At 47.3% G+C, this 14,545-nt stretch overlaps 1 protein-coding gene and 1 long non-coding RNA gene across 4 annotated transcripts in view; one reads left to right on the forward strand and one right to left on the reverse strand.

Annotated features, from left to right (window-relative positions):
- Positions 1 to 11,028, forward strand: part of LOC143519322 (uncharacterized) — a 15,670-nt gene extending 4,642 nt beyond the window's left edge. Inside the window, exons 2-4 of one of the 3 annotated variants that reach the window (XR_013132408.1) lie at positions 3,985 to 4,562; positions 9,695 to 9,829; positions 9,959 to 11,028. This is a non-coding gene — a long non-coding RNA (uncharacterized LOC143519322). Of the gene's footprint in view, positions 1 to 3,070; positions 3,240 to 3,455; positions 3,606 to 3,984; positions 4,563 to 9,694; positions 9,830 to 9,958 lie in introns of those variants that run through there. The other 2 variants (XR_013132410.1, XR_013132409.1) reach the window with 2 other exon arrangements.
- eef1e1 (eukaryotic translation elongation factor 1 epsilon 1) lies at positions 8,745 to 14,283 on the reverse strand. Its single transcript, XM_077012641.1, has 4 exons — positions 14,134 to 14,283; positions 13,416 to 13,613; positions 9,721 to 9,816; positions 8,745 to 9,289 (listed from the first exon to the last, which is right to left on the reverse strand). Exons 1-4 carry the CDS (start codon positions 14,215 to 14,217, stop codon positions 9,146 to 9,148), a joined length of 522 nt encoding a protein of 173 aa, XP_076868756.1. The 5' UTR covers positions 14,218 to 14,283; the 3' UTR covers positions 8,745 to 9,145.
- Between the last annotated feature and the right edge of the window lie 262 nt (positions 14,284 to 14,545).

Genomic DNA, 14,545 nt, shown 5'->3' on the forward strand with positions numbered 1-14,545 from the left:
CGACTTACATTTTTATCTCATTTTTATATAAGTGAGCAATTGAGGGTTAGATGCCTTGCTCAGGGGCACCTCAGTCATGGCCTCAGGTCTGGGGATCGAACCCCAGACCATACACACGGCCATACACACGCATACACACGCATGCGCCACACACACACACGCACACAGGCTCACTCATACACATGCGCACACGTGCACACACTTCCACACTTTCAAGGAGGTAGAAGGCCCCTGTGTGTTTGTAGAGGGGTAGAGGGTTCAGTGGTGAGAGTTGTCGTGTCCGTGGTGATACACAACAAAGGGCTTGTCCTGCTCAGTGTCCTGGGTGATCATAGCAAAAATTAACAAAACAATCAATATTTAAGTCCCTAAATCTGCTGAGAATCACACAACAATATCTGAGAATCAAATCAAATCAAATGTATTTGTATAGCGCTTTTCACAACACATGTTGTCACTAAGTGCTTTACAGGATTTACAAGGTTAACAATACTATGGGTCCAAATCCCTAATGAGCAAGCCAAAGGCGACAGTAGCAAGGAAAAACTCCCTATGATGGTGGGGAATAGGAAGAAACCTTGGGAGGACCAAGACTCAAAAGGGAACCCATCCTCCATTGGGCGGCTCGTTAACACACAAATTACACAAAAACAAATTATACAGACGAATACAAAAGTTACAAACAAATCACACAATCAGACTAAGTATAAGGTAACTAGAATGAAAGTTCTGGGTGTTGATAGTCAATGTAAATGCCTTGCGATGAACGCCAGGTTTTCATTCTGTGTCGGAGTGATGACACTTGTATTGTAGGCTCCGACTGCAGTGTTACTCCCCAGGTGAACCTCGGAGAAGAAATATGTGTGATGTGGTAAATATGTAACAGATTATTCAAAGGCCAAACTAAACAGATAAGTCTTTGATCGAGTTTTAAACATTGAGACTGTGTCTGAGTCTCGAATAAAGACAGGAAGATTATTCCACATATGATATAATAGTAATCACACAACAATATCTGAGTTTCACAAAACCACATATACATATATATGTCCAAGCCACATATAACTAAATAACAATAGATCTCTTCTGAACATGAAGGGTGAAATTAGAGTTTAACACAAGTGTCTGTAATATTCAGCACTGTACCACTCCACTGTGATCTCTGTAATATTCAGCACTGTACCACTCCACTGTGATCTCTGTAATATTCAGCACTGTACCACTCCACTGTGATGTCTGTAATATTCAGCACTCTACCACTCCACTGTGATGTCTGTAATAGACTGCACACATTCACACACCTGCTCCTGTGACATGAAGTGAGTTCCCTGCTCAGACAGGTCTGTACAGCCTCACTCATCTGACCTCTTAGAGAGAGGGAGCAAGAGAGAGAGAGAGAGGGGGAGAGAGATAGTGAGACAAGGAGAGAGAAGGAGAGAGAGCGAGCGAGAGAGAGGGAGAGAGAGGTAGAATGAGAGGGGGAGACAAACAGAGAGAGAGAAAATCTTGTTTTCAAGGACTTGCAATGACTGCAGCCTTGAGCTGCTGAGAGATGTGGAAAACATGGAGCTTCATGTTTTCCCCCTACTGTCTCTCCTCCTGTCTCTCTTACTGTCTTTCTCCTCCTGTCTCTCCTCCTGTCTCTCCTCCTGTCTCTCTTACTGTCTCTCCTGCTCTCTCTTACTGTCTCTCCTCCTGTCTCTCTTACTGTCTTTCTCCTCCTGTCTCTCTTACTGTCTCTCTCCTCCTGTCTCTCTTACTGTCTTTCTCCTCCTGTCTCTCTTACTGTTTTTCTCCTCCTGTCTCTCTCCTCCTGTCTCTCCTCCTGTCTCTCTTACTGTCTTTCTCCTCCTGTCTCTCTTACTGTTTTTCTCCTCCTGTCTCTCCTCCTGTCTCTCTTACTGTCTTTCTCCTCCTGTCTCTCTAACTGTTTCTCCTACTGTCTCTCTCCTACTGTCCCTGTGGGTTTTAACTACCAGCCCAGACTCACAACAGCCACATTTGTTTTGTGAAGGGGTTGAAAAGAGCAATCTCATGATAGAATGTAAAACAGAACAAAAATGATCATACTTCAACCACTTGCACAAAAAGCACGCACGCATGCACCCCATCTGTATTATACATGTATCAATCAAAAAATGTGTACTATGGCTACATGGTGTCCCAGCGTTTTGACGTAAGCCCACAGAGCTGAAGGCTGCAAACGGGCTAACAGCCAGGGGGAGGTGTTGCTGACGGAAAGTGTTACCGGAACGGAGCTCGGAGCGGTCGTTTTCTGCATGGTCCTAGCGCTAGATTCATCGCTATTTAAATATTTGGTTTTAACCGTAACAACTGGGGGGGGGGGGACCAAAACTGGCTTTTGAAAAAGTGGGGGGGACCCCCCCCCCCCCCCAAATTACGTCCGTGCCTGCACAGCTGTGGAGTCACCGTAGTGCCAGTAACACTACGGAACCAGTAGTGGATCAGTAGTGGGTCAGTAGTGGCCGTCCTCATGTATTATGGAATTCTGAACCATTTCCAACAGAGGGGTCAAAGGTCACCTAAGCGGGCCGTCAAGACGTGAAGAGCGGCCCCGTTAAAATAAACAAAATGAGAATGCCACAGTCACGGACGGCTGAGAGTGTTGGAGGAACCTCGTCCGTAGCGCAGAAGTGTGCAGGACAGTAGGCCCATTGAGATGACTCGCTGGTATAAAACACTGAGATAACCCTCTCCAACAGTAGGGCCTTCAAACGTCTTCTGAGAGCACACCAGTGCGGCGCCTGCGGCCGTGACTGTGGGCGGTGCCACGAGCCCGGTTCAAAGGCTCCTAGTTTGGGGGGCGGTGGCCCCGGACAGAGCCACCCGCTACACTGATAGGAGGTGGCGGGGAGGAGGTGGGGGGGGGGTCTATGAGGGACGTAGAGGAGCACGAGACCACAATGTGCCCTGTTCTGATGCATCTCCTGGGTGCAAATGTCGATTTCACGGCCGCATCGAGCATGTGGGTTTTTCAAAGGAGCCAGCCATCAGCAGTGTGTCATGTGTACCTAAATATAGTCTGAAAGATCCATTTTTCTTTTGGGAGTCCCCAGTAAGCAAGCAGTCATCCTAATGAGACGATCGACTCTCTGAATAAGATGCCTTTGAGACCGATGACTTGCGGCTAACAAAGACGAGAGCTCTCGGGCTAGTGGAGACACCCCCAGTTTCCTCCTTTTCTAGGCCCAAAGATCCTTTTCCTCGGTACTGTTGGGGTAAGTGAAGACGGTGTTAGGTGAACATTTTCCCAATCGCAAAACACACAAACCCTCCAGCATGCGATGGCTGTGAAGGTGATTATTGAAGCTATAACTAATTCCACAGTATGTATGCACATTACAGTAACAGACTGAACAGGGTTTATTTTGGCCATGAAAGTATATGGAAAGCACAGCATTAATTAGCTGTTCATTTATCTGCTCCTTGTCCAGGGCTGTGGAACCTCTTCACAGGTACTTCCTGTGTCTCTCTGGAGACACACACAGCTAGGTTTCTGAACCACCTTGAAGAGGACTCCCAGGACACAGTTAAAAGTGTTAGAAATCCTATTTAACCAACCCTTAGACAATTATCTTCTCACATTGCAGCACGAGTAGAATGGTGCTTCCATAGTTTCCTCACATATACACCCGGTGTTTCTGCTAAGCCTGGATCTGCTGCTGGGGGAGTGTGTGGTCTGGAGGACGCCGTTTGAAGGAGTTTGGCTGGAACGCCCTGAAGCAGGAGGGAAAAGTGTGTGTCTGCTTCCTAAACGCGTCCTGTCCAGGGGCGTCCAGCAGAGACGCTGCCCCAGCCAGAGCTTCATTCCACATTTAGGAAAGTGACCCTGCGAGAGGAATGATGATTGGAGGACACAGAACGGAGATTACGGTCCCCAAGACTCCAACCCCTGCCTGGTTGTTCTAGGCGTGGTTTCCCCCTCCTCCATCTGAACTATGTGGTTTTTATGGTTAATTTCAGGTCCAATACAGAAACACCATTCTGGAGAGTCCATTTACTACCCAGGTTTGAGCCAACATCCATCGCTGAACACAGGACTGGACTTTTCAAGGCCCCTTTTCCCAATAACACCACAGTGCTAAGATCTTAAATGAGTGGAAGAGAGGCAGCTGTGATGTTCTACTACTACTCCTCTATTTGCAATGTGATGCTTTTGAGAAACCTTTAAATGCTGTTGAGAACATCTGTGGGAACTCCAACCATTGAATTTAATTTGGGTTTTGCAGGTATAAAAATAAATACTGTATCAGACACTTTGCAACTGCTTTATATCACTGTGCATTTGCACTGTTCAGCCTCCTGCACAGAGTATTCTTCGGCCCAAAGCCGGAGGACCTGGCAACCCTGAGTGCCTGCCCTCCTCTCTCACCTGGCTGTGCTCACCAAGGCCCGTCTTCACAAAGGGTTAATGAGCTGAATGATGGAACACCAGGCGTGGAAAAGCATGAAGTGTGTTGTGCACACGGTCCGCAGCCCTCGAACCATCAGCCACAGGCCTAATGCCAAATCAAATCCTTGGTTTGTTGAGAACACTGGGGGTAAGTGAGAATGCCAAAGGTGCCCCGGGCACCAGACACCCAGGCCAGCTCTGTTTGACATAACAATGTCTTGCGTGATCGTTTACTTAAGTAAGAACATGCAACAGATTTAGTTTTAAATGTAATAATGCTTTAAACGTTCTGCTTGAAGAAAGAAGAGAAATGGCTCCTGGGTTTATATATTCAAGTCAAAGAAAGCAGCTTCAGTGCTTTTAGCAATTATGTAACTTAAATTAGATGCAAACATGAGAAAATACTTGTCAATGATACGTGTACAAGTATTAGTGTTGTACTACGAACCTGGGAATAAAATGAAACGACAACAAAGTGGAGTCCAGTTTACTACAGTTAATTACATCAACTCATCATCATGTTGCTCTGCCAAGTCGCCGTGTTCTCAGTTCCTTTCATTAAAGAAACATGATGGGAAATGAGCGTTTAGGGGGCAGTGAGAGAGAGGACCTCATTTTCACTCCAGGTTTAAATAAATTAGTCCAAATTAAAGCTTGTTCTAGAAACACAAATTAAAAATCCCCGCACAGCCCATGTGTGACGCATATGCAGATGAGACACGGCTACTATGCTAATGAGGGCCTGTTTCCTTTGGGGGCGTTTCGCGGTGGTCATTACAGGAGGCTGTGGGCGCTGACCCTCGTCTGCCCTCAACAGCCGAACCCTGAAACACAACTGCAGGGTGGACACCCGCCTCTCAGCTTCCAGGGCCCTAAAAGAGTTTTGCCCCGCTGTTTCAACTGCAATTACGGTTTGCATCACTTTCCTGCTGCCGCCATGAGACAGCCTATCAGAGGACATAAAGATGGGGGGGGGGGGGGGACCTGTAGGACAGGGAGGTCACATGGGGGAGGTGGATTCATGATACATGTACCTTCTCTTGTGTAATAATGGTAGTTTGTATGATGTCACTGCAGTGGGGAAACACGGAGAGCGCCACTGTTGTAGTCCCTCCGTATAAATATTGCATCATACATATGCTGATCTTTTATATGCATTTTGGGTGTGGCAACTCTGTTGGTGCTAAGATTCCAGATTTGGCCCACTGTAAGGTCTCCCAAACTACAACCTCCAACAAATGTAGACCAGATGCAGCAGACCAGCTTTGTTGCAGCCACTTCAAAAACACGACCTCATCCAGCGCTTGGAGCCAAATGGCCCAAAGACCTTATCAGCACAAACTTCATTTTCACGTGTAAGATGAACACAGATACGACTAAACCGGACTTCCATCCTGTCTGAGGGAGGTTGCCTCCCGCTGAACGCTCCCAATCTGGCTCCTGCCCCCCCGGTGCCCTACAGCCATACCCACAACCCCCTTCCACCGTGCGGCTGGGGCCTGCATGCCCGCGTCCTGCCCAGCGAACGGAGGCGCTTGGTGCAGCTGCGGCAGGGTTCAGCGGAGCGAGGAGGTGAATCAGGAGCAGGCTGTCATCCACAGCTCCGCCCCACGCCCCGGGTCACGCACTCGCTCGTTAGCACCTTCTCCATGCGCCGGCCGCTCTCTGACGGACGAACTGAGTGAGGAACGTCTCGCGGAATTCTCTGCACACACCTGGGATCCCTCGGCGGTACAAGACATTACTTGCACACACGGGAGGTGGAAATGTCCAACTCTGAGCTCCCAATAATTTACATCTCCAAAGGTGGAAATAAAAATGTAATGTAAAAAAATTAAAAAAAAGGGGCAGAGAAAACCCACATAGATTCCCCAGCAACATATTACTGCTACTAGTCACTGTTAGAGCACTACCAGTGCCGGTCCAGCTGTGTGCCCCCTGGTCGTCTGCAGCAGACCGTCGGACGCCATTTTTAAGGAAGAAGTGCCTCCCCTGGCTAGAAGCAGGAAACGGGGGGGGGGCTGTCACAGACACTTACCCCATGCTAACGTGCTGCTTCATCCAATCAGTCGGGAGCAGTTCTGTTTTGCCAGCCCCGCCGCATGCGTCTCTAGCTATTTAACGAGACATAACGAAGCGTGGGCGAAAACTTCGGAGGTGTCCCCGAGGTGAGGGCATGTTAACACTCCGCTCTAAACGCGGCCTCTCCACGCCGAGCCCCCGCTCGCCCACCCATCCCTGCAGACAGGCACTGCCAAAGCCGGCCTGTCCTCGTGAGGGAGAACTTTGTTTGGGCAATAGTGTGAAAACACTCAAAACTTTCCTGAGCAGGCTGGGAAGGTAACCCCCCCCCCCCCCCCCCCCCCACTTCCTCTTCACAGTAGAGCTCCAACTCTCAGCTGAGCCCGCTGCCGTCTCTGAAGCAGGAGACATCGGTGTCACCGCACAGATGCTCAGGAGCCTGAGGCTTGCCGTGCTGCCTCTCCTCTTCTTCTGCTCACCACACTCCGCAGTGAGAGGGCGCCGTGGCTAGATGGCGCTGTGCTCAGATTCAGGCTCCTGCCGAGAAAGCCTGTGGGTTGCCACCAGTTCTTGCCGATGCCCCAAACCTCTTGGACCCTGACCCCAGCCCTCGCAGGGGGCAAGTCCAACGAGCTGGGCCTGAATGTTGGGGAGGAAGACGTGGGTTTTAGCTTCCCTAAACGGCACACACCCTCGGAGTGCTCGAGAACGCTGCCACCGAGCACAGCGACCACGGCCAAGCTACGCGGGCTTCCTCACAACACTGTGTTTTACAGTGATCCAGGACCCAGCTTTATGTTCCAACCGAGCCTTTAAGAAACACTTTGACATTCAATGTAAGACTACAATGGAGACACTTCTAGTTGCATTTTACTTACTTTGCACATCCACCATCTTCGGCATTTAGAAATTAATATACATATATTTTAAAAATCACGTACAATTAGTGGCTAGCTAAATATTCTTGGTATACATATGTTTTCCTACAATTCATCAGTGCAATGCTTCTTTTAAAAGTATCCCTAAAATTAAATGGTGATTGAGCCAGAAATAAGTAGGCAAACAGAGCCAGCACTGTGGTTGTAAACCGTGTCCAGTCACAAGGCCTGTTCTGGTGACAGCTCCGTCTGTTACTTTCCCAGTTTGCACCACTTCCAAACACTGGCTGCTTTGTCCTGCTATTTCTTTGAGGACGAGCTGAGCGTTAAACGTGAAATTCATCGAATTCCGTGGGGGGGGGGGGGGGGGGGTGATGAGGGAGGAGGGGGGTGACAGGGGGCAGGACAGCGCGGGATCTCACAGTGCCCAAACCCTTCCGTTTCATTCGTTTATTGACATTAAATAATAAACTTCATCTTGAGAGCGACCGTCATTTCATAAACGAGGCTCACAAGGGAGGAGATACAATAAAAATGTTTGTTTGTGAACGCACGACGGACAGAAAGACTGTAAAGACTGTAACAGACCTCCCACTTTCATTATGGGAGGATTTGTTACCACAAAGGCTGTGGACAGAGGGTCTCCACAGCAGACGGGTCGCATTGTGTGCACAGCCCAAAATCTAAAGGCTCCGATCTCACGCAGCAGGCGAATTCTCATAAGCACACGTCTCACAGACTACGAACCTCCCTCTTCTGAGAACCGCGCGTCCCACAATTCTAATTTTTTACTTCAAAACCACGTTCAAGATGCAAATTTATGGCATTTAGTATATCATACAGAACGGCCACAACAGCGACCATCCAACGCGAAGCCTTTGCAACAGGACGGCGTCCGTACGGTCACTCCGACCACGGCGACCCCCACGATCGAGCTAGCGCTAGGAGAGAGCAGACGCACGGCTGCGGTGCCGTGCCTGACTGGAGGTCCCAAACCTGGGCGGTGTAGTGGGGGCGGGCGGTGCTGTGGGGGGCACGGAGGGCGGTGCGTGGTCCAAGCTCCTGGCTGTGGAGGAGAGGGGAGGGGCGGAGCTGCCTTGGCCTCTGGAGCTGGTAGCCTGCCCTATCTGCCCCACAGCGCAAACACGCCGGGGCCGGCTCGGTGCCCAGCGCTGCCCACACACACACCGCTGCAGGTCAGACAAACGCAGGGAGACAGGCGAGGGAGACGGGCGAGGGAGGGAGACAGGAGAGGTAGAGAGACAGGGGGAGTCAGACGCAAGATAAGGGACTAAAAGATATTCAAGGCTAGAGCTGAAGTTTGTGTGTGTGTGTGTGTGTGTGTGGTGGTCCTGCTCTGCGGAGAGCTGCTTCACTGAAAACTACCAGCAACGTGGATTCTTGCTCGTGACTTCACAAGAGTTATCAGGTTGCAGTCGAAAAAGTCCCATTTATTAATGTACATTTGCACCATCAATTTCCATTAGCAATCAGCACTGACAGATGCTGCATACTGCTCATAAATACACTTCTCACAGTATCACAAATAAGTTAAAAGTGATCACTCGCCCCAAGACCCAAATCGTACACACGTCCACAAAGACAAAACCAAACCAAACGAAACCAAACCAACAGAACAGCTAAGGAGGCGAACTCAACAACAGTCTGCTTCTCTTGTCCTGAAGACCAGCAGCCCCTGTGGAGTTTTGTCGGGGTTAAGCTTCAGTACGTCGACCCTGATCTGCAGTGGGGCAAACCAGAGAGGACTATGGGATAGAGACGGAGACCCCAGGGCAGGATTCCTTAAAAGGGCCGGAGTTGGGAGGCGGGGTCAGTGCTGGACACTGGGGTAGACTCTGTTCCTCAGGACCACCACAGGGGGGAGGTGATGGCGCACGCCCGGGTAGTGTTGGATGTGGTCAAACCAGCGGGTTACGTTCAGATACCTCTCTCTCTCCTGAACCGCAAGCTCCATCTACGGGGGGAGAACAAATAAACAAATAAATAAACAACGATTACAAAAAGACATAGGAGTAGCGATGTAAGCAGATAAACCTGCCATTTATATCCAGAGTAAATCTAAAGGTAAACAAGCCGACCTCCTTTAGCCAATCACTGCCCTTGACCCCTGACCTTGATACTTATTTCATTCACATCAGCCTCACCTCATGTCTGAGGACAACGTGAGCACTTTAATAAGCTGTCATTCTGTTCTCCTTTCCTGCGTCTCAAGTCTTTCTCCTTCCTTCCTTTCTCACCTTCTTGAGGTCATCGTGTCTTTCTGTCCTGCCGCTCCCAGACAAAGTTATTCCGTCTGTCTCACCTGACCAAAGTGGCCCAGTCTTCCTCTCGTTTGTGTTCCTAACGTTTCCCTGTCCAGACTGTAGCACAAAGGTGAGGACTTACAACGATGTGGTGGAGGCCGTAGTACATCAGGACATCTGCCAGCGTGAAGCAGTTCCCAGCCATGTACACCTTATCCTGCAGATACTGGTTCAACTCCTACAGGACAGAGGTACGGGAAGAACTTGGGTCATTAAATACTCAAATACTATCAAATACACTCAAACACTTGAGTGATTTCAAGGCCATCGTCTGTGACACGAATGAACTGCTTTGACACGTTGCTTTCGTTGGCTTGCAGAGACGGGAATTCACTTTTATCACAGCATAATGTATCGGCGTGCAACGTGGAGCACCATCTGTGTTAGGCAGCCGCTCGCTCCATAAAGAGGCTCCCGCTCAGAAGGGAACCGCCATCACACCCAGCTCGTCTCTGATGTGGAATATCATTTGATCATAGCCGAGATGAATAGCAGCTGTGCTCGGAGGGCCAGGACATTCCCATGAATCTGTCTGCTCCAAATGCCAGTTTGTGATACCAAAAACAAATCTTTCTGAATTTTGCATTGTCAAAATAAGCACACGGATAAGGAAGGAATAAGATATTTAATTTAATCTGAATAACTTTAGATTTATTCGGAATAGCTTAACTACAGAGGCAGCAAAACTGTATATGAATGCTATGATTTTACCACATATCACCTACTGTCAAACGAGCTGGGCACAGACATATAAGGGAAATCTTAAGCCGATTGAGATGGTGTACAAACAAGCCCTAAAAGTTCTAGACAAGAAAACATATCGCCACCATCACTGTAACATCTTAACTAAGTATGGTTTTTTAAATTGGGAAAATCTGGTTAAGTTTACAAATGTAGTACTGGTTTTTAAAATCTTAAATGGCTTAACGCCGCCAGTGCTAGACGAATGTGTGCGTAGGGCCACAAATAGGTCGACAAGGTCTAGCACAAGAGGTGACTGTACTATTCCATTAAGGAAAAGTGTTTTTGGTCAGACTGTTTTTTCTTTTCGTGCTTCACATGACTGGAATTCTCTCCCACCTGAGATAAAAGGGTTAACAGTTGTCGGTCTGTTTTACAGACGATTGAAAGTCTGGTTATTGAGTACACAGACGTGTAAGCATAATGGCTAATTTTGTTTTATGCTGTATTTTTGTACAAATTCATTTTTATTTCTTTCTTAATTACTACTACTGTGTATTGTGTAAGACTGTTTCCTTCAGAACATCAACCTGCCCAGGGACAGCAGATGAAAATTAGCCATTTGGCTAAATCTGGCGCATTTACACCATGAAATAATGATGTTGATTAATGTGTATTGCCCCTGTTTAAATAAATAAATACAAATACAAATACAAATATCACTATGTTTAAAGAGTAGATTCACATGCAGAAATGACTTTTGCCTGACATGGAAGCAAAAACATAAATAATAATCGTTAACCACACCCTCGTTTCCATAGAGCACACAATCACAGATGATAGTGGGCAAAGAACCATTTGGTTGGTCATTTTTAGGCCATTGTTCATAATTTCAGATTATAATCTCATTTTATATAATATTTATCACTATATACTGTAGATCCTTAAAATGCCAACTAATCTCTAGAATAAATCATAAAACACATAAGAACACACAGGACTGAAGGTGAGAACTTGATCCTTGTTAATCAACAGAAAAGTGGATAAATGTGTCGTCTGGAGTGCAGCGTCTCTCAAGAGCAGTAGAGCACAGATGGTGCTTTAAGTAAGCGCTCTTTTCCTCCACCTTGTCAAACTTACTTAACAAAGCGAAACTTCCAGTCCAATTGGGCCATGTCCAGATGAGGCAGTGCGAGGGTGTTGTGAGTTATGTATGTATGCGGGGCCCGTGGGACAGGAGCAGGCCGTGTGCTCTACACCTACCAGTCTGGAGGGCTAATGGAGTCAGTGAGCACTCAGTGGGAAGTTAGGCATGAGGAGACAGCAGTGGCCTACACAGTGCAGGGCCAGCCAGCGCGCGCACACACACACACACACACACACACACACACACACACACACACACACACACACACACAGGCACACATCTCTACTGTCCAGTTTGCACTCAGCCGCCCTGTTCCCCTGCAGCAACACAGCCAGCCAACCCCCAACACACACACACACACACACACACACACCTCACCAATGTGCTTAAACATTCAAATGGAGCAGAGTGCACCACTGCAAGGCTTTACGCTCCTGTTTTATTCGTCTGAAGCTTGTAAACAACTGCAGTCTAAACATTTGAGAGTATATGTAATGACAGTCTATATGATTAAAAGGAGCGTTTTTATTCAGTTAAACAAAATATTTAACTGCCATTTTTTTATGGACAGATTTCTATGACCCAGATTTTAAAACAAAGTCATAAAAGTAGGACAGATTTTCTACACAGTATAGGTATTCAATTTCCAATTAACTCCAGCGGGAGCCTTGGCTCCTGGAAGTACGTCCACAGATCTTCCTGACTCCAACATCCGTGCCATCGCTGCATTTGGCTGTCCAATGCAGTCCCCCTGTCTCCTCTCAGGGACTGGGCCTGCCGTCTCCCCTCAAGGGACCGGACCTGCCATCTCCTGGGTACTACTGAGCTGCTCAGATAGCAGGCAGTTCTACACGACCGCGTACAGACATGACACTGTTTGGCAGCGACAGGAGTCCATCCTGCCAGGCTCATATGTCAAAAGCATCGCCATGTTGTCTCCCCTACAGGGGTGTCTCAACACAGGCCATTCCCCATCGATTCTCACATGGCTTCCCTAAACGTCAACATTCACTGAACCCTTGGTTAGAATCACTGCTCGCCTGTCTCTGCTTGACTGTCTGTGTAAAAATGCTTGTATGTGCTATGGGGATTTTTTGCATGCTCACAGACTGTTGTCCTGTCGCGAGAATAATCTGTGATTATATTTTTTGTCTCCTCCTAATGTTTATCTGTCTCTGTCTCGTCCCCTAACCTGTGATTGGTGGCACGTCTCTTGGTGCAGCGGCCACTCTGGATGCTTTACGCCATGGCCCCGGGGGAACTGAATTCCCCACTGGAGGGATCAATACAATTATTAAGTTATTAAGACTTTCTATTATTATTATTTTAATATATAAAAATGTATTCACCCAGAACAACAAACGCCATCACATATTTATAAAAACTATTTGTAGCATCTAAAATTCTGGGGACAGGTACTTGCAAGTCAGGGCATACCCGGTGCTAAAATGACTATCATTAATGGCATGAGGCACTAAAACTGCTGCTAACCCCATGACTCAACCAACCACAGGCCAGACATGTGCAATTACTCCTGGAACAATTTGTGAGCAAAGGTAATAATGACAGAACCTGAACTATTACATTGCTAATGGATGTAACTAACAAAGTGCTATGATGAATTCTTCATTGCAGGCTTAATGAATGGGTAACATGTCAACATAAAATTAAGTGGGCGAGTCTGATTACTCTGAGGTGCATCGTATTACCAGTGGAAAAAGCACGAATGTGTTTGTGTGTGTGATATCAACACTTAGTTCTACCATAACTGGAAAAGAACCAGAGACTGCATCATAAATATTCAACATGATGCAAAACAGATTCATTTGTTACTGTGCATATCAACCATAGACACTCTGAATGATTTACAACCATATGGCATTAGGCATGCTACAGCCACAACTGTAATGTCAATCGTGGAGCTGCGTTTTAAGCGACTGCCCTGTTACCTTGAGTATGACCTTGACCTCGTCTTTAAAGCAGCCATCCAGTCGTGTTACTCTATACTCCAGCCACTGCTGGACCACTGCCCTCTGCTCTGCCGAGTCGCCCAGTAACTCTGTCTTCTGGGCCTCACGGACCAGGTGAGAAGCTATGGTCACCAGACCAACCAAAGCTGGACCACTATTCTTCTGCAGAACAGGAACCTAAAAGAAACATACAAAATCACTGAAATTAAACATATTAAAACATAACTACATAATATTTACTTAGCAAGAGCTTTCCCTGTACATATTGCATAAATGCAGCTGATAACGCCACAGTAACGTGTCTGGTGGGTTCATCATGTTCAGTGGAGACATCTCTCCAAGATGAGGTTCCTCATCCTCTCTCAAGCTGCTGGCTGAAACCTCAAACTTGCATTTAATTCATCATGTTGTCATTCAGCAGACACGTTCAGCTAGTCTCATTAACTCAGCGAGCTGCCTGCCCGTGTCCTCCTGAAGACACAAGTCCAACAGGCCCGTCCGGCACGTCGAGCTCCAGCTTGTAGAGGCTGAACCTGCGTTAGCATTAGCCGGCGAGCTAACACTATCTCACCTTACCAGCTACGTATACACTGCAACATATACGGCTGCTAGCTCACTATTATCATCTGTGTAGGTACAATTCAACACCGGACAGGTCCCTACGACAAAAGTAACCCACGACATTGTACACATTCACCTTCCTTTCTCCCTGTGTGCTGTACTTATTTGGCTTTTTCAATCCGAGACATTTCTCCAACGAGGAGAGCTCCTTCGACGCCATCTTTGCCGAGGCAGGAAGGCGGCGTAAACGCCAGCGGTGATTGGTGGAAGGGTTTAGCCACGCCCATCTAATACCAACGTCGAGTGTCGTCAGCGATGCCGAACCAGTCCTCTTCTTGCCAAAATGATGTGAGTGTTGCTTAGGATTATCTTTCTGTGCTACCGAGGGAACGATTGTATCATATAGCCTCTTTAGTGAAATGGAAACTATGTAAAATCTTGTTTTATGATTTATGACACAAAAAATAGCTGCTGTGTAGTATATATATTATGTAGTATTATATATATTATGTAGTCTCATATCCAGGTATCTCATTTACACTGGTAGA

This window comes from Brachyhypopomus gauderio, chromosome 7 (assembly GCF_052324685.1).
Source record: "Brachyhypopomus gauderio isolate BG-103 chromosome 7, BGAUD_0.2, whole genome shotgun sequence".
Lineage (NCBI taxonomy): Eukaryota > Metazoa > Chordata > Actinopteri > Gymnotiformes > Hypopomidae > Brachyhypopomus > Brachyhypopomus gauderio.